This window comes from Pongo abelii, chromosome 7, assembly GCF_028885655.2.
Source record: "Pongo abelii isolate AG06213 chromosome 7, NHGRI_mPonAbe1-v2.0_pri, whole genome shotgun sequence".
Lineage (NCBI taxonomy): Eukaryota > Metazoa > Chordata > Mammalia > Primates > Hominidae > Pongo > Pongo abelii.
The window spans coordinates 15,047,465-15,067,859 of NC_071992.2; the positions used below are offsets into that span (position 1 = coordinate 15,047,465).

The window sequence follows — 20,395 nt, forward strand, 5'->3', positions numbered from 1 at the left end:
CAGTGACAAAAAGCAGTAGCTAATGAATCGTTTGGATGCTTCACACTTTTGCACTGTGATTTACTAGTTCTTGGTTTGGGTAGATTAAAATCTCTTTGGTGGAGTAAGTTAAGAACAGTGTGTTTCAGTGAGGATTTCTAGGGCTTGGCTAAAGGAATCCACTCAGTTGTGAATTCTCAAGTCCAAAGGCAGCATCTTATTTCTGTTTGAATTTAGTGGTTAGCATAAAGACTGACACATATAAGATTCCCAATGTTTGTTCAATGAATGAGTGAATGAAAAGGAATGAGTTTAGAAGTGTGGAATTTGCAAGTAATCGTGCATATGTATATAAAAACTAGCCCTTTAAATTACATATCCTTTGATAAATAATCTAAAGGTGGTCACAAATATGAACAATTCTATGACAAGAAGAAATTTGCCAGCCACAAGTGTCTGCTTTGTTGTAAGGAGGACAGTTATTCAATAAGGGCTTTCATAAACTACTATAAACATACTCTTTCAAGGTGAGTTACCTTGAAAATTAAGTTTGTAGAAATGAAAACAGCAAATATACGTCAAAACTGCTTCCTTATCCTAAGACATCAATTTTTATAGACATAGAACAAAGTCAAATATTCCCTTATGTATACTTTCCTATGCATTTACTGTGCGATACACATTTTCATAACATTATAAGCCCTGAAATGTATATATTTTCATAACATTACAAGTCATGAAACGTCTTCTGTGGATTTAACCTCTGAAAAATTTTTAACGATAGTTTAAAGGTCTCTTGTTTTGGAACATTGGAGGCACAAATCTTAAATAGGTGGCGCCTAATGATAAAAGGGAAATTTGTGTAAATCTATTGGCCTCCTATTTCTAGTCTTGTGTTTGTGAAGTGATATAATTTGACCAGAAGATGGCAGCATTCTGAAAGAAAAAACAAAAACAGGAAAACAAAAAGCAAGGTACTACTACACTTAACATGTTTTTATCAAAGAATAAAAACATGTTAAGTGTAGTAGTACCTTTGAAGTATAGTACTCTTTTAAGTGTTAATGATTTTACTATTTTAATTAGCATTGATCTTTTTTTGGACATTATCCTTTTTTTTGTAATTTTATTTTATTATTCTTATACTTTAAGTTTTAGGGTACATGTGTACAATGTGCAGGTTTGTTACATATGTATACATGTGCCATACATATGTAACAAACCTGCACATTGTGCACATGTACCCTAAAACTTAAAGTTCTTTTCAAGGTGTAAGATGTCCTAATTCCAGGAAAAAAATCTTAGTAATTGTAAAAGTCTACCTGTCCTATTTCTCATCAGAGAAGAAAGTCCTTTGAAAGGCCCCACAGTTATCTAAAGGCGATAGAATTTTAAGTTAGTGATGTATTAATTCTCTCTAGGATTCAAATATAATGTTTGAAAAGACTACATTTGACAATCAAATTTGTGATCCAAGAAGAGATTAAGTATGTTAGAGTTTTCCCTAAAATATCTGTATTGGGTGGAGTAACATTCTTGTGCACTATAAAATACATTGTATAAAAATGCAATTAAAAAAACCTGAAAAGATTCTTCTACAGATATTATACACATATTTATTGAATTATTTCACTTATTTACAAACCTTTCAAAACTATATATTTTTATCTTAAAACTATTTTAAATTCAGACACCTGATTACATGTATTCCTTTTGTTTGTAACAATATGGAGAGTCTTTCATCAGCCTGAAAGATGAACAGAACTTCCGTTATGTGCCTAACTTATTAAAACTTTGATTTAATTTAGTTCTAGAGATGCAGAAAAGAGCATATAGTTCATGTCCTTGTGATGTCCCTTCCAATTCATACAGCAAATATAATTACAAATAATCCACTCTGACAATATTCTTAAACCAATTAATGGGTTATGTTGTTTACTCTGTGTAACTCAGAGATATGCTAGGAATCAGGATAAATAATAAATATATAATGTTAACAGTAATGAAAGATATTGAAATAATTTTAAGTTTTTGCCTCAAGCTTTTAAATGGCATCAGAGATGCAATAAATGTTTTCTGGTTTGATGATAACATTTTAATGAAAGTTTTCACAGGTATTTGGTCAGAAAAATTGCATTTAGTATTCTAATATTTCTGAAATGTCAAGAAAAATAGTCCTTTAGTCTAAATCTGAATAAAAATAGGTATCCTTGGGGCCTGTTCCTGTGTCCATGCAGCTGAAAAGTCAGAATTTGTTCTTTTTACTTCCCTGGAGTCAGCCTGGCCTAATTCCCTTCACCCATTCCTGATCTGACCGTTTGAGACCCCACAACAGTGCAGATGCTCCTCGACTTACAATGGGGTTATGTTCCAATGAATCCATTGTAAGTTGAAAAGAATCTTAAGTCAAAAATGCACTTAATACACCTAACCTATTGAACAACCTAGCTTAACCTAGCCTGTCTTAAATGTGCTTATAACACTTACATTAACCTACAGTTGGGCAAAGAGATCTAACACAAAGCCTATTTTGTAAGTGTCGAATATCCCACGTAATTTATTGAATACTATACTGAAAACTTATTGCTTTTACATCATGCGCATGTCAAAAAATTCTAAGTCAAATCATTGGGGACCCTCTTTACTTATTGCTGAAATCCATCCTTATTTTATTTTATTTTATTTTGCTTCAAGTTCTGGGGTATATGTGCAGAACGTGCAGGCTTGTTACATAGGTATACATGTGCCATGGTGGTTTGCTGTACCCATCAACCCATCATCTAGGTTTTAAGCCCCTCAGGCATTAGGTATTTGTCCTAATGCTTACCACAGAATACTATGCATCCTCAAAAAAGATTGAGTTCATGTTCTTTGCAGGGACATCGATGAAGCTGGAAACCATCATTCTCAGCAAACTAACACAGGAACAGAAAACGAAACACTGCATGTTCTCACTCATATGTGGGAGCCGAACAATGAGAACACATAGACACAGGGAGGAGAAATCCATCCTTCTTAATCCCAGAAAGCTGCTGAAGTTTCTGGATCTCAGCAGCAAACTGAACTTTACAAAACCTTTCTGGCCAGGCACCATTCATTCCTTGTCATTGGATCTCTTCCTCACCACCATTCCCATAAAAGTTTGACTGGGATGAAGAAGTTTCATTAGCACTTGTTAGAACTGAGGAAGGAATCAAGCTCCATAATAGAAAATTATGTCATAAAGACCACAAATAAGAAACGAGTTAGAGTCTAGGCAAACTAATAAACACTTACATGTTATTCTCCCCGGAAAACTACTTGGACCCATTTTAAAGCAGAGTCGTCATCACTTTTTTATTGTGTTCAAATTTATTTGTATTTGTTTCCATTGTAAGTCAACACTCAAACTATTTTGTAGTGTTTTAACATGTCATCTGACCATTTTATGTGTTCTAATTTAATGTTTTAAAGAAAACCAGTTGTTTAATATTCCCCTTCCTCCACCTTTTTGTGGATATAAACTCTGCTTTTATCAGGACCAATTAGGGAACCATAGGGTGGTAGTCATCCCCCTTTGGGTTGTATGTGCCCATCGTTAGTCCTATTTAAATATAGTATTAGTGAATGACAAAAGTACCACTATAACCTTGATTCTGCAGTTTTACCTTCCTGAAAGTGTTCTTATCTCTCAGATGGGAGCAGAGATGAAATGTGCTCCTGGTATTCATAATCACAGCCCAGGACACAGCTCCCTGTGATTGGATGTTAAAATTAAAATTTTGACCCAAACCCTAAGGGGACAAATTCGATATCAAAGTAAGTAGTGAGATAGACCAAGCTGCAGAGCTTGCAAGAAGCATTTGGAGGAGAATGCATTCAAGAACTCAATTCTCCTGCCTTCTTGGAGGTTATAATAGGATCAAGAATCAAACGATTTGGGAAAAAGTGATTTGGGATTTTTGTATGCAATGAAAACATCCACCTCCAACACACTTTGCCCTCTAGGGAAGGGTTAATATGGTGCCTGCCCTCATTTCAAGGCTGATGAAAGGGACTTCAAAGGGACCTTATAGACATAGAGGGCTTGACATGAGTCCCTGCAGTGTGGGAGACAAAGGAGCCTGACCTGGCTTGTTGGGGTGTCTAGCTGGTGACAAGCCAGAGGAGGTATGGCTGTATTAGTATGAGCTGGATTCTTAAATTTGGCTGGAAACTGGCAGTGCTTGTGTTTCTCACAGACCAGAGATGTATCACATGGCATCACGTAAGGGTCTATCCCTAGGGTTGACTAGAGATATAAAGAAGCCTCAGCCGGGAGAAGATGAAAGTGTTCACGTATCTCTACGGGTTGTGGAAAAAGAAACTGACCTGCAAAAAAAGACTTGCAAAGGCCACGTTAAGGAAATTACAGGTGTGGTAGCTAATCTCCAATACGTCCTCCAGTGATCTGCGTGTCCTGGTAGATGTGTCTGGTAGAGTCTGCTCTCACATTGATTAGGATAGGTTCATATGACCAGTAGAATACAAGAGACATCTTGGTGTGTGACTTTGAAAGCTAGTTCATAAAAGGCATGGCAGTTTCTGTCTTTGTCTCTTAGATTGTTCACTCTGGAGGAACACAGCTGCTATGATGTGAGAACATTTTGGTTGCTTCACAGAGAGATCCAGGTGGAGAGGAGCCAATTTGTAACCACATGAGTATACTGTTTTGGAAATGAGCCAGTCAACCCCCAACTGCAGCCTCATGAGAGACCCTGTCCTAAAACTGCTTGAACAAAACACTACTGAATTCTCAATACATGCAAACCATGGGACATAATAGATGATCAGTACTGTTTTCAGCCATTAAATTAAGGGGGATTTGTTATGCAGCAATAGATGGCTGGGATGGATTTTTAGGCCACCATAACAGAAAAACTAAAAACTGACAAAATATGATAGGGACTTTGAGATTGGGGGGCAGGTGGATGCTAGACAGATGGAAACAGAGTACTATTGAAAGGACATCAAACATACTGTTAGCATAGGCCAGGTAGCTTTTGAGGGGGCTTTCAGTGAAAGCTTAAAGAAAAATGAAGAAAGTGTTATTAGAAAAACGGAATCCTTCCTATTTAGAGGAAAAAAGTTTAGCAATATTGTTGTGGTAATGGAGAAAGTAAATAATGTACCTAAAGAACATAACGATCTAGATAAGAAGATTTCCAGGTTTGGTTAAAGGTAATTTCTGACTTCTTATTACGTATACTGAAATGAAAGAGGAGAGAGATAAGCTAAAGGAGTGTTAAAATATAAAGGTGCCAGAATTTGTTGGATTCAAAAATAAAACTTTGTTTCTTCACAGCCTTTCTGACAGCAAATGATACTACAATAAAAAATAATTAAGAACAAATCTAGATCACACTCAAGAAAATATGGTCTCAAAATAAAATCCTTTGCCAAGACCTCAGAAATACCTGAGATGATACTTCAGAGAACTATTCAAGCAGTTCTAAGTCCTCTAGAATTTTTGAAAGATACTTCACAGATCCCGTATATTAGAAAGCAGGGCTTAAAACAATTATGAAGACAATGTCTTTCAGAAGCCTTAATAGATGCCTGAGATAGAGAAAGACATATCTTGAAGAATTTTGTAACTGTGACTTTTGTGTAATGGAGTGAGCCCTAATAAGATACATAACAAATACATAAAGTTTAAAGAGATCATATTAGCAGAAACACCTCTAGCTTGGCTCAAAAGGTTCAGAGATAGTGAAAAATTAAAAGAGGCCTTTGGACCACCAAATTATCACAGTCAGAAAACAAGATGAGAAATCATCTCACTTGCAAACATGGGGCATTTTATTAGAAAAAGGAAGAATGACTCAAAGGGCACATCTCACAGGAAGGAACTGGTGGATCAAACCCAGGAAGTGGTATGAATGATTCCAGCCAAAGACCTTCAAATATGTGCCCTGTTGTTTTTCAGGATTTCTACAGACCAGTGACACTTACGTGCCTTCTGTTTCCTCCTTTTATTGAATGAGAGGGTCTACAGTTGTTATTCCGTATCTGCCATACCACTGTATGTTGGGTGTGTTTGCATATCTTCAGAGAAAGAGGAACTATACCTGAGGGGCTGTGCTTCAGGAAGTGCACCTGAGACCTGCAGAGTCTCATCTGCCCCTGGATCTGATTTATTTAACAAAATCTTGAACTTTGAACAGATGCTATCTTTTGGGGGCCATTTGGAGCAGCTCAGTGCTTTTGCATGCATTAGAGACATGGCACATTGTGGTAAGCAGCCTCCAAGTTGGCACTCAATAATTCTTTTTATAAACATGCCCTTGTTTAGAGCTTTTCCAACATTGAACAGGGCTAGTCTGTGTGATCAATACAGTACAGAAGATAAGACAGTTTGACTTCCTTGATTTCTTTCACTTGCATGGGTGGAAGTCAGGTGCCACCACATGAGAACGCTCAAGCATCCCCATTGAGAAGAATGACATAGAGAAGAGCCAATGCTCGAACACCAATATTTCAGCCACACGAATAAGCCAATTTGGAAGTAGATCTTGTAGCCCTGGTAAAACCTTTAGAGGACTGCATTCCAGCAGACAACTGACTGCAACCTCATGAAAGAGCCATACAACTAAGTTGCTCTCAAATTTCTGACATACTAGGAACCGTGAGATTTGCTGCATAACAACCCCCTCTTAATTTAATGGCTTAAAGCAGTACTAATCATCAATTATCTTCCATGGTGTGCATGTATCAGAAATTCAGGAGTGGTTTGTTCAGGCAAGGTCTTTCATGAGGTTGCGTTATTGTTACTTTAAGCCACTAAGTTTAAGTATAATTTATTATACAACAACAGATAATTGATATAGCAGAGAAGAGATTAATATCTTGTAGACCTACAGATTGCATATTTTCATCCAGTGAGAACTTTCCTGTTCTTGCCAGGCCTCTGCTCCCCATCACAAAGCTACTAGCAAGTGATGTATAGAATGAGCTAGAAAGGAAAAGGAAGCAGAACACTCCCACCCCACAATCTTCCCTGGATGCAGGTAGACACCTACCTTAAGGAAGACAAAACTCTGTGTGTGTGTGTGTGTGTGTGTGGGTGTGTGTGTATGTGTGCGTGTGTGTATCTTTGGACTTAACACAAAAAGAAAACTACAAATACAAGTGGGAGAATGATCTCACAACTTTGATATATCCACGAAATGCTAAATGTGAAATTAAATACTTGGTTAATATTTGCTTGGGAAGTCTTACAGGTAAAGGAAGACTGAACTATTGATTATTATAGATATTGAACATATTAGTTTCTGAATTGAGACTATAATATTTTGAAATTTAAAATATTTGTGTTCGGGAAGAATACCTGGTAAGAATCATGGGAGTTCCTGAGTTTTTGTCTAAGTGGGAGGGACAAACTAGCTGACATGGGATGTTCCTAGTGGTAGGTGTAAGAAAAAAATAAATTTTCTTTGTGATTGCATTCCATTAAGTGATGCACAATTAACATAAGGCTACATTTCTAGAAGAACAACGAAACAATGGAAAGGATGATCAAACTTCCCTCAATAAAGCTTTTTGCTAGCCTTTGTCTTTCCTTCCATCATTGCCAAACATCCTATCTTTTTATTGCCCTTCGATCTCTTCTCTCCTCCACAATCTGAGTCCATTTTTCCACTCTACTTGTAGAATTCTAGTTTTTTCAAAATATAAATAAAATCATTTTGTTTTCTTGTTGAAAAGCCATCTCCACATTTCCCTTAAGGTGTATTTTTATTTTAACAAAACATTGAAAGTTCTCCACAAACTCTCCCAAAAGCTATTCTAGCTACATTTTCTGCCAGTTGGAGCTATGTGCAGCATACTTTATTCAAATTAGGTTACCCAATATCCCAGGAACCGACTACTTTTTTTGCTCTCTGATGTTTTTACATGTTCTTCCTCTTCCCCTTTCTTCACCTGTGAAACTCCTGTTGAAGGTCACATTTCATTGTCATTTTCTCTGGGATATCTTACCACCTGAGGGTTTTCACCTTTTCCTTTCTTGTTTTTCATTTTTTCTTTTCCTTATTTCCCTTCTTCCTTCCCTCCCTCCTTCCCTCCTTCCCTCCCTCCCTCCCTCCTTCCTTCCTTCCTCCCTCCCTCCCTTCCTCCCTCCCTTCCTTCTTTCCCATTCCTTTTTCTTTTCCTTTCTTTTCTTTTCTTTTCTTTCTTCTTCTTTTTTTTTGGACAGGGTCTCCCTGTGTTTCCCAGGCTAGAGTACAGTGGCTATTCACAAGCATGATTATGGCACACTACAGCCTTGAATTCCAGACCTTAGGAATTCTCCTGCCTCAGCCTCCTGAGTGTTTGGGACTACAGGCTCCCACTGTCTCTAACATAATGTATACATGTCTTTAACATTTAATCATTTGGTAATAAGTTTAATTTGGTACTCACTGTAATGCCATTTCATAACCATGTGTTTGGGTATCTGCTGCTCGTGTCACAGCATGTGGCCCATGAAGGTGAAGTCCTGGCTTGTGTGGTGGAGCCTGCAGAGCTATTCCCAGGCTCCTCTCAGGACCAGGGAACCAATTCCCCAGCAGCTGGGAACAGTGGATGCCAATGGCTGTGGCTGCTTTCCCTGTTGGGAAAGGCTCTGGGCCTCAAATAACTGCCCCACTCAACATTCCAGCACTTTCTAGGATCAGCCTAAGGTCATGGTTGGCTGGTGCAGGATGCAGAGGTCCAGCCTCCTCGCCTTAATTTGCAACAACTCTGAAAGGTCACCCAGGTTTCAGAGCTTTCCAAGGAATACATACAGGCTGCAACTGTCAATGCATGGCAGCTCAGTCCAACTCTGTTCCCCCTCGGTCTACCTTCCTTACATTCACTCATGTATATCTCTTGAGAACACTCACCAATACACCTTTCCAGGAAATTCTTGGTTTTACAGTCTGATTCCAGGAATTCCAATCACGTCATGCCCCCTTTTTATATTTTGAAAATTCTATCTCAATACCTGGCACAGCGGCTTATGCATAACCCTAATTGGTTCTTTATAACGTTTTTTTAAAAAGTGGATTAGGTCTCATAATCTAATAATGATAATGTTCAAAACCTTAATAGTGTTTGAGTTCAACTACATTATAAATTGAGAAGGCTCTGTTTAATTAAAAATGTAGAATAATATAAAGACATAAAGAGATTAAAGAGCCATATTATACATGTCTTATAATTTTGTTCTTTACCTTTGGATTATCTTACCTTAAAATAAGGAGTTCAATTATCTAATAAGTATAAGAAACATTTGACATCTCTAGTAATAAAAAAGGTCCTTTAACAAACATGCAATTCATTTTTGGTTCCACATCAGTACATAAGGGAATATTAGAAATGCAGATCACAAAGTATGTAGAACCTCCTGCCATAGTGTGTGTGTGTGTGTCTGTGTCTGTGTGTGTTTATGTAGCATTGGACTTAATACAAAATACAAAAAAGAAAACTACAAATACATTAAGTAGGAGAATGATCTCACAACTTTGATATATCCACAAAATGCTAAATGTGAAATTAAATATTTGGTTAATATTTACTTGGGAAATATCTTTAAATGGAAATTCTACTAGTTTTCAATTCTAAAGTTCGTCTTCTAAAAAATCATTTAATATTCTGACTTAATTCCACAAAAGAAAAAATGTAAAAAATAATGTCCAATGATCTATCTAAAACCCTGTGTTCTAAAGTATTGTATTTGTTCTACATTAAGACCTCAATGATTTGGGCCAGCAGAACCCTAGACCCGGGCTAAGTTAAGTTGCTCTAATCTGGAGTCTGCTGTCTTTTACATTCTGTTTTTGTTTCTTATTGTCCGTCCAGTCCAGGGTTCAGAACTCACTGATGAAGAAACCTTAGAAATCAATGCAATGCCTTATTGACAGGGAAGTACTGGCGGCAACTTCGTGGGGATGCTCCTGGAAATGAAACAGGCTTATCCTAGAGGCTGCCTGGACATAAAAAAAAAATATTTGTCAACATTTTCCTCTCTCTTATAATTCGTTTAGTCTAGAATTTAAATGAGATTTGTGTCATGGATTACTCAAAGAACATCTTATAAAGAAGGCCAATATATAAAAGAGATAAAGCCCTGTCAGCTTGGCTGGGACAGGTAGAGGAAGGCAGTTTTTGGGGGTGCCTGAGAGTGCATGGTGGGAGCAGCCCTGATTTATTTGGTTATTAGTGCTTGTTTGCATCATTGTCTGCATTTCATATCATAACTAATTTGGTAAATACTTATCTAGTAAATTACTACAGTCCTGATACAAAGATAAGGACTTCAAAATGAATAAACAAAACAAGAACAACAGAACGTGTATAAAGCAATCTACAGTAAAGAGGAAACAATTAGAGTCAATTTCATAACATCAGTGGATTTTCCTTTGAAGGAATCTGCTGATTCAGGAGGTCATCTGGATTATACCAGCTGGCTAAAGTAGAAAGACTAGAGAATTGCTAAAACCGAACAATGACAACAAAAATCTAAGGAGTATAGATGATTGATTTAAAAATAAATGAAACGAGCACATAAAGTATTCATTAAATAACCAAAACAGTCAAGGATAAAGGAGGTTTTCAAGTGATGGTGTCTTAGGACTCCATGAGGATACAGAGTAAACAATTCTTTTACTTTCAGATTTCTGTTACATGATTCCAAGTATTTATATATGTGATTTTCAGACTACTCAGATGGTTGGCTTATGTTTTTATTATTTCATTTTGAAATTTGGTATGTGGTTGATTCAGCTCAAAACTATAGTTAAGAAGGCCCTGTGTGTAAACTTTGTATGTTCACATGAAATCCTTGCTTAAACCTTTAAATGACTTCAACTGTCTTTAAGACGTGAGCACAGAGGCCATCAAATGCCTGGGACAGACTTAATTATCAATCTGTTAGCAAGAAGGTAGAAAAATATGGGAAAATATTTAACATGTAATTAGAGCTTGGAGACAACTAGGTTTGAAATGAATAAAGTGAAGACTGTGAAAATGGCTTACCACTTATTATTATTCCTCAGTGCTATGAATTATACTCTTGGTTGCTGTGATGTGGCATGCTGTTGGCTTGCCATTTTATATTGCCCAGAAGTAACTGGCAGTTGTTATTTCTCTTGGACGAAAATATGAGTTGAATTCAAGAAGTCACATTGGTCCACGGAAAAACTAAATTTTTCTCATTGTAATGATGATAACATGCAAAGTACTGTTCATATGACTAAAGTCTTAGGTTGCAGGAATGATTTTTAAATATTATTTCTTATGCTATTAATCTATTCAATTCTAACCTATCATTCATATGTGTTCATTTTTTTCCATATTTCTTTTGGTTTTATAAATTGTGCTCCAGACACTTAATTAACCAGATTACTACAAACTAAACACAAGGGAGAAAAACAAGTTTGCCAGCCCCCAAAATTATTTAAGTATCATGTGTTCAGTTCTAAGTATTATATATATCAAGATACAAGTTATTCTCGACAGAATGAAATTCCAAGATTCAAAGTGGAAAGATGCATATGAGGAGGTGACTGTGAAGATGGAATAACCCATCGCAGACAAGACTGTCTTGAGTTAACATGTAAATGGATTGGAAACAGACGTCAGTATCTGAAAACAACAAGAAATGAGAGAATTTTGAATTTATTTTAAATATAAAAGTAAATGGCTGTGGAAATATTTCTATTTTTCAAAGTCCAAAATTAATGAATTGCACACTTATTTATTATTTCAAAATCCAGACTAGGTGAATGAAATCCTCTGTGCTTTTAAATCATAGAATTCTAAGAAATATCACATAATAATCATTGAACAATTTCCTTTTTAGAAACATTTTTTCCAGCTCTCTGGTGACTCATTTCTTCTTTAAAAAGCTATAAATTTTGCCTATTTTTCTTTGTAATAAACAATGAGGATCTTACCAACAGAAGCAAATCTTTCTTTAAAAATTCACATACTTTAATGTGATTGCTTTGTCGTGTCAAAATAAAATTGCCATATTCAAAAGCATGACATCAAAAGACATTCTTTCTAAGACTATTACATTTGTATTTAAATGTTTTAATTAAAAACTGTATTCAAATTTTTTGATGTTTCTGAAGAAGTTGTCTAAACTTCCCTCAAAAATTCCATGTATATCATTTTTTCCTTTAGTATGTTGACTGTTTCTTTCCTCAGGATATGAAAGCTAATAATAACATATGTGACATAAAAAACTATTTAAATTCTAGCCAATTTTATATAATACCTTGAATTCTTTCCCCAAGACTTCAGTGAAAATAAACATTTCCAGTTTCTACTTGTAAAAGACAGTACCTTATCCTTCTGTTTTGTTTTAAGTATTGAACAGCATTGGGGAAAATCACCAGTCTTCTTAAAAAATTCATCCGATAACCATTTAAGCAAACATATAGTATATCATAACATGGTAAAACAAAATAAAGCTATCACTAAAATTTTGCCTTTAAATTTAATTTTAAATGATACTTTAAAATGATGTGAAAGGTAGAATTTCAAGATTTTTTTTTCAATTTTATTACCTTTCACTAATATATCACAAGCACAGTGACTTCAGTTTAATGATCATATGTATGGGATATGTGATTGGATTTAGAAATATAAAACCTGGTTTACATTGAAATTACTAAGGGAAAACCTTGGTGGTTTTTCTTTTGTTTTTGGATCAGTTTTATTTTTGCTTATATGTAGTATAGTTGGAACAAATGCAAATGACATTTTATAGTTTCATGGAAGAATCTGTTTTCACATGTACCTAAAGTATAGCCTAATTTATTGCAAAGGTAATACCGTGCAACGATCCATTAGGAAATAAACCCAAATGTCAATGTACCTGCAGCATATTTATTATTTGTAGCAAAGACGTTCACGTGTTCAACACTGGGTTCCTTCACTGAATAACTGACTGAACCATGAAAACTCAAATGTAGCATTTCTTCATGGGGATTTGCACAGTCTTTGAAAGTCTGATGGAGTTCTTGACAGTCTTCCCAGAAATGTGTAAATGTATACATTTTAAAATTATGATAAAATATGTAAAAGCATGCATACATAAATTATGCATACATAATTTAAAATATAATTTTACAGGTTCAGGAATTTAGTTGATTAATAAATTCTAAAATAAGAATTGTTTTTCCTAATCCCTTGTGGCTAATTCATCATGGATTAATGTCATACTCCCAATCAGACTGTCTTAGACATCTTTAATAAATAACTCTCCACTGAAATAGTATTTTATTGGGATTATAATTTTTATTTTTAAGTAGTGCCACCATTACTTTTTCAGTGGCAATAATGAACAAGTTGATTATTGTTTGTAAAAGGTGCCCATTAACCTTTGTTCTTCTACCTTAGGAGCTTTTCTGTTTTGAAACTATTTCTCAGATCATTCCAGAGCTGAAACTCCTATCCCAGATACAAAAAAAACCACACTATACATTGGTAACAATAAATCAGCATTTATGGTTTCTGTGTTTATCCTGAGCAAGTTTTATACATAATTAATAAATATAATTTATACTGAAAGATTGTATGACTACATAAGAACTTAATAATTACTAATTTGGTTCCCTTTAAAAATTCTACTGTATAGTTAAGAATTATTCAACACAGGCTTTTTGAAAATAACGTCAAAATAACACTTCAGAAAATAATATCACGCTATTTTTGAAAAATAACATCTGATGTGAATATATATACACACACAAGGACACAAATATATGCATACATAATCTATTTTATATGTATACATATATACACATTCATTCTTACACATACACATATGTAAACATATCTATAAAATCTGTGGTGGATGTATGATTTAGAAAATGATGTTAGAAGCATGTAACCTACACTATGCTTTGAGGAGCCAGCCATTTTTTTTATTGTTCAGTAAAACTTTTCTTGTGCACATTGAGCATTCAGATATTAGTGACATTTTGTTTCTGATATAATAACAGCTCAAGCCAATTTATATTAGTTCTGAATCCAGGTGCTGAGCCTGTGAATCACTGTATAGTACAGTGTTCAGGAGCATTGAGGATCTGGGTGCCATATCCTGTGTACTCTTGGTGACGTTCTTGGTTATTCTACACAGTAGGATGCTAGTCTCTCCTTGTTCCTTCAGTTTCTTATTTTACAAATAGGAATTTTTCTTGTTATCTGGGGCTTGGCTCTTTTCTTCATAAATATTAGATTAATAGAGATTTAATGAATATCTGCACTTATAAGTAAAGTATCTTTAGGAAAAACAACCACAACAAAACCTCAGAGATTTTAATGTTCAGCTTTAAAACTTTTCGTGAAACAATCCTATATTAATTAATACCAGGAACAACTCAAGCCACTGAAGAGTCATATCAGTGTACTGCTGTACAGTGAATCAAAGCACTTTACATAACATGATACAGGGGCTCATGGGTTGTTTATGGAAGAGTCTAGTATGAAAGTCGTTGTGAGACTGTGTCAAAAGAACAAAACAGAATTTAGGAGAGAAATTAATGAGCTTGGTAACATGACACAAAAGGCCTCTTCTTTTTTCTGATGTGTTTTTTGACAGTGGATAACCTCTACATTTTAACTTTTTCAGTTTTTTATGAAATACATCTCAGAAATCTATATTAATGCTTAATTTTCAGCATGATCTATACATAGAATTAATGAAAAATCTGACGATGACTCATTGGTCCTATTCTAAGAATAAGTTTAAAAGAAAAATAATCTTATTGAAAAATAGGCACTTAGGAACCCAGAGACCTTACACACAAAAGGAAAGCCAAATTTCTGTGGTTGTTACTGTGGTCACCACTATAAATAGATTTCATAGCAGCAAATCAAAGGTAACCTTAATTATGGAATGAAGGTAGGCATGCTGTCAAATTGTGTCATTACAGAGCAGAGGGTTATTTCATTATAGTTGGATGTATTAGGTAGGTGTTCTTAGAATTTCATATTTCTACTTAAAATTAAAACTTTTGTTCATGGTAAAAAGAACAGCTCTGTAGGATATTACAGTTTTCTCTCCCTTCATAAAGTATCTAGACTGTTATTACATATCATTTATTCCTTAAGCTCCAAATTGTGGGAGAAAGTATCTGTTTAATCTCTGATAGACAAAATTCTTCATTCTGATATTCCAACCGTAAAATTGATCCATGGCCCAAGAATTACTTTTGAACTGTAGTGAAAAGAGTGTACCTAAAAGAATAACAACACCAATAACAAGAAAAAATAACATGCCCACACACAAATTGAAACAATTATTCCCCTCAAAACAAAAGTGTAGCTTCATCCATGTCCCTGCAAAGGGCATGGTCTCATTCCTTTTTATGGCTGCATAGTATTCCATGGTGTATATGTACCACCTTTTCTTTATCCAGTCTATCATTGGTGGGCATTTGGGTTGGTTCCATGTCTTTGCTACTGTAAACAGTGCTTTAATAAACATACATATACATGTGTCTTTATAGTAGAATGATTTATATTCCTTTGGATATATACTCAGTAATGGGATTGCTGGGTCAAATCATATTTCTGATTCTCGGTCCTTGAGGAATTAACACACTGTCTTCCACCATGGTTGAACTAATTTACATTCCCACCTTAAACCTAGATGGTGGGTAGATAGGTGCAGCAAACCACCATGGCACACGTATGCATACCTATGTAACAAACCTGCAACGTTCTGCACATGTAGCCCGGAACTTAAAAAAAATAGGCTGGGTGTGGTGTCTTATGCCTGTAATCCCAGCACTTTGGGAGGCCGAGGCGGGCGGGTCAGGAGGTCAGGAGATCAAGACCATCCTGGCTAACACAGTGAAAACCCGTCTCTACTAAAAATACAAAAAATTAGCCGGGCGTGGCAGCGGGCGCTTGTAGTCCCAGCTACTCGGGAGGCTGAGGCAGGAGAATGGCGTGAACCCGGGAGGCGGAGCTTGCAGTGAGCTGAGATCGCGCCACTGCACTCCAGCCTGTGCGACATAGCGAGACTCCGTCTCGGAAAAAAAAAAAAAAAAAGAAAAAATAGCCTGTTTTTCAAGTTACTCTTATTATTGGCCATTTTAAAAAAAGAAATTTCCTAAAAGTCGATTGTCTTTGATGGTGGAGTATTTCTTTCTGGGTACTTCTCATGGCGTGCTAGAGAACTTTATTAAATTATAGTCCAGTAGCTGGACAGAGCTGCATGTGTAGTTGTCTAAGTCCACCTGTGCTGCTGGTCAAGATTATTTTGCAGTGTTTGGTGGTCTTGAAGAGGAATATTGTTTTGAAGGCTGAGTCAACTGCATGACGATTCTCATTGCTCACTGGCTGATGAGTTGTGGCATGACTAGAAAGCTCTGCTTGTATTCCCAGATGACAAGTCACACCTGAACAGCTGGATACTACTCGCATCCAATTTGCTTCAAAGTTAACATTATTTTCAGAAAATATTTGATTTGGAGTATATACAAATATTTTTCTGTTCAATAATTGATTTCAATATTTCTTAATTGCGATTGTGGGGTGGTCAATTGATGGCAAAATAAAAAAAAATTGAAGAAAGATTCCATCACTCTAACAAATTAAAACACTGCGAAAACTGATGAGTTTATGTTTCTCATAAAAAACTTTTACCCAAAATGGTTACCATAAAAATGTATACGCACTTCTGTGTAACTATATTGACCACATTTATAAACACATGGGTAACTGAAGAAAGAGTAAGCAACTGCACACATTCTTCAACTCATTGTTATGAATTACAAGACACTCACTCACTGAAATGTGTATGTTTCAGGAGAGAAAGTGGATACCACTGGTAATTATATCAGGGAGAAAAGAACTGCCTTGCAGGATACTAACAGGTGCTTTAAAAAGTGAATTAAATAATACATACCTTCAAAAAGTGAGCCCCACACCTGTCCCCAATGTTAAAAAAAAAAAAAAAAAGCCAATGCGTCAATGATTCACAAAACCTTCAAGTCAAAACTGTTGAGAAGGTTTTTTAAGAAAAACATTTTCTTTAATCAGAATATGGTAAAATGAGATCTTCCATTTTCTTATCTTAATTTTGCATCTCAACCTTCCTTACCCATTATGAAAACGAAGAGCAACATTCCATTTCAGTATGCCTGTTGGCACACATTACTGTTGATTTTTCAGTTTACCTCAAAAGATCATTGTGCAGTATCTTTCCAGTTCCTCCTATTCCCAATATATGCAGTATTATCATAGCCTGCATAGCATTTCATTGCATTTCACTGTTTACATTCTTACCTCCTTTTGCTGGAATGTAAGCTGTTTAAAGACAGGGAATATGTTTTATTCCTCCCCAACTCTTTTTCATGTAGCCTAGTGCATGGCATATAGTAGATGTTCAATAAATATTTATTCCATAAAAATGTTTTAGATATAAATAACACAGGGAACATAATTTCCATGTAAATATTTAAACCATGCATATCTGTCATTTAAATGACATATTTTCATTCTTGCAATTGCAGCAAATCTGTCATGTTTTAAAATCAGAGTATTATCTTTTGAGTCCTATTTTAGACTTGACTTTTATTTTAAATGCAGTGAACAAGCAATCCAAACTTGTTTCTTTGTGTTAAGCTAACATGGGCATAAAAAATAATACGACACTATGGTTTTCACTAAACTAGGAAAGGTTATTTTGGAACTACTGGGATTTTAGATATTTGAAGTAGTAATTACTTCCTCCATAAGTGTTACCTTTTAGAGTCAAATAGTATTTTCCTGTTGCAGTTCAACTCTTTCCTTAAAGGAAAATGTCTTTTATTCACAATCTACACATGAAGCATTTCAAACCAAAGCAGTTTCCTCCTTTCATGGTGTATTATTCCATGTGGAATAATTTGTTTTAATAACATTGTAAAGTCTACTACGTATCATAATAATAATGATAGTACCTTACATTTATTCAGTACTTATTCTGCACTGATCATTTCACTAAGCACTTTTTATATGTGCTCTTTCATTTAATTCCCACAGAAAATTTTTGTTGTGGATGATTTTATATATCTCTGTATATAAACCTATTATCTATCTATCTATGTCTGTCTATATCAATCTAAATATCTTTAATTATTATCTATCTATCCATCTACATCTATCTCTATCATCTCTTTCTCCTTATCAATCATTCTGTCCATCCATCCATCCATCCATCCATTCATCATCATCTGTCGTCTATCATTCATCACATCTTAGAGAAACAATTTTCTAACTGGTAAGCAATGCTGTCAGGATAATAGTGTAGGGAAAGGCATCTCCAGATTTTGCATTCTTGGCTCTTTAAAGCTCTGAGTATCCAGCAATGATATTTAATTAGCATGTTTCGAATAATTCTTGATTCATGACCTGTTTCAGTGAAGTACTTGTGTTATCATTTATAAAACAAACAACATGTTTCTAGGGTTGTACTTAATTACATAAATTAAATATTATTAAGTCACTACGGCTAAGATTCCAACAGTATTTCTTCTATATTGAATGCATATCAACTCTTACCTGATGATCATCAACATTTACACGTAGAGACTGTGTTATTATTTAGAACTCACCATAGTCTTGGGTTTGGTTCCAGAATTGGCCACTGGGGTGGAAGGTGGAAGGTCCATGGACTCAGTGTCAGAAGACAAATTTACTCGTGTCTGATTTACTGAAATGGTATCTGCTCCACTTTCAGATCCTGATTCCAGATCCTATTAAAAAACAAATGCACTGGTATGAAGGACATGTGAATGTTCCCAAATGTCCTTCTTCCTACTACCAACACTTTTTCACTTCTTCTTTCTCCCAATGCACACTGATACACTAAAAAGTTGCTGACAACTGACACTGATGTGTCACACATAACCGTGCATTATTTTGTAAGAACCATTGTACTCATCAGAGGGTCTGCAAATACTTGAGAAAGAGGTAACATACTATTTGGTAATTTAACAGCTTAGTGTGCATTGGAAAGGCCAGGAGTGTGGCTAGCTAGGGCCCTGCAGAGAAGTTAGAAGGCAGAAGCCCACAGCCATACCTTCCTTACTGTGTGACCTTGAATCACTCACTGACAGTCCTGTGACTATACAGTGCTACCCAGAGTTCCTCACAAGGCCACTGGATTTCAAATACAAAGAGAGTTCTCATTTCTCCTTACCTCAGTCTCTTCTATGTTCCTGTTCAACCTCTATGGTGACAGCTATTACGGTGGCCTGGAATAGTTGAGCTCAAATGTCTATCTAATAAACTGAGGGCAGGAATTATGTTTTGTCATGTGTCCTTCAATTCCCTTGTTTAAAAATGGGTATAATGAAAGTAGACACTCATGGAGTTTCATGAGCATAAAGTGCTTGTAATTGGCTCCTAATAATTTTCATTAAATGCTAGCTACTCCCATAAATTTGTTATTATTGTTATGTTTTCTTAGCAACTACTACATAGTGTGAGGTCAAGACATGTCTGTTGAGTGGATAGAATTACCTGGTAACCTCTGCAAATGCTGTGCATTTAAAATATCATATGCTTTCTTTGAGTTATAGATGGTTTGATTGCACAGAGGAAAGGTGGGAGGGGGAAATTGCAGAGGGGATGGAGCAAAGGCACCTATCACTCTAGGCTTTTAATCTGAGAAAACTATGAGTTAAATATCTCTATGTGTCCTCTTTATACATCTCAACTTTGCCGTGGTTCACATGGTCAAATATCATGTCCCACATCCCAACTCTCCGGTCTTAGCTTTGCCATTCTCTTGTTTCTTGGTCCTACCTGCTCTTGATGATGTCTTTTAATACAGTAAGCTGGTGTCTACAGGAGGGACTAGGCCCTGTGCTCTTTCCTGTCTCTTGTCCCAGTATTTCCCTTTGCTGGCCCCTTCTTGTCACTCCGGTCTCAGTTTGAATCTTACTACCTCAGAGAAGCATCCGTTGACATTTCAAACCAAAGAACTTGACTCCCTTCAACCTCTATAACATATCATTCTCTATTTTGCTATCCTGTTTGCTTGTTAATCTACTACATATTCTATCTATCTATCTATCTATCTATCTATCTATCTATCTATCTATAATCTATGAAATTATCTACCTACCTATCCATCTATGCATCCATCTCTCTTTATAATCCTTTTTTTTTTTTTTTTTTTTTTTTTTTTTTTTGAGATGGAGTCTCACACGGTTGCCTGGGCTGGAGTGCAATGGCACAATCTCGGCTCACTGCAACCTCCACCTCCCGGGTTCATGCGATTCTCCTGCCTCAGCCTCCTTGGGTAGCTGGGATTACAGGTGCACAGCACCACACCCAGCTAATTTTTTGTATTTTTAGCAGAGACGGGCTTTCACTATGTTGGCCAGACTGGTCTCAAACTCCTGACCTCGTGATCCACCCA

At 35.7% G+C, this 20,395-nt stretch overlaps 1 protein-coding gene across 3 annotated transcripts in view; it reads right to left on the reverse strand.

The window, feature by feature from the left end:
* Window positions 1–20,395, reverse strand: part of DLC1 (DLC1 Rho GTPase activating protein) — a 524,846-nt gene that overhangs the window by 295,866 nt on the left and 208,585 nt on the right. For all 3 annotated transcript variants that reach the window (XM_054561211.2, XM_024250985.3, XM_024250984.3), the window contains exon 4: window positions 18,582–18,722. In XM_054561211.2, coding sequence (XP_054417186.2) covers window positions 18,582–18,722 — 141 coding nt within the window. The remainder of the gene's footprint in view (window positions 1–18,581; window positions 18,723–20,395) is intronic.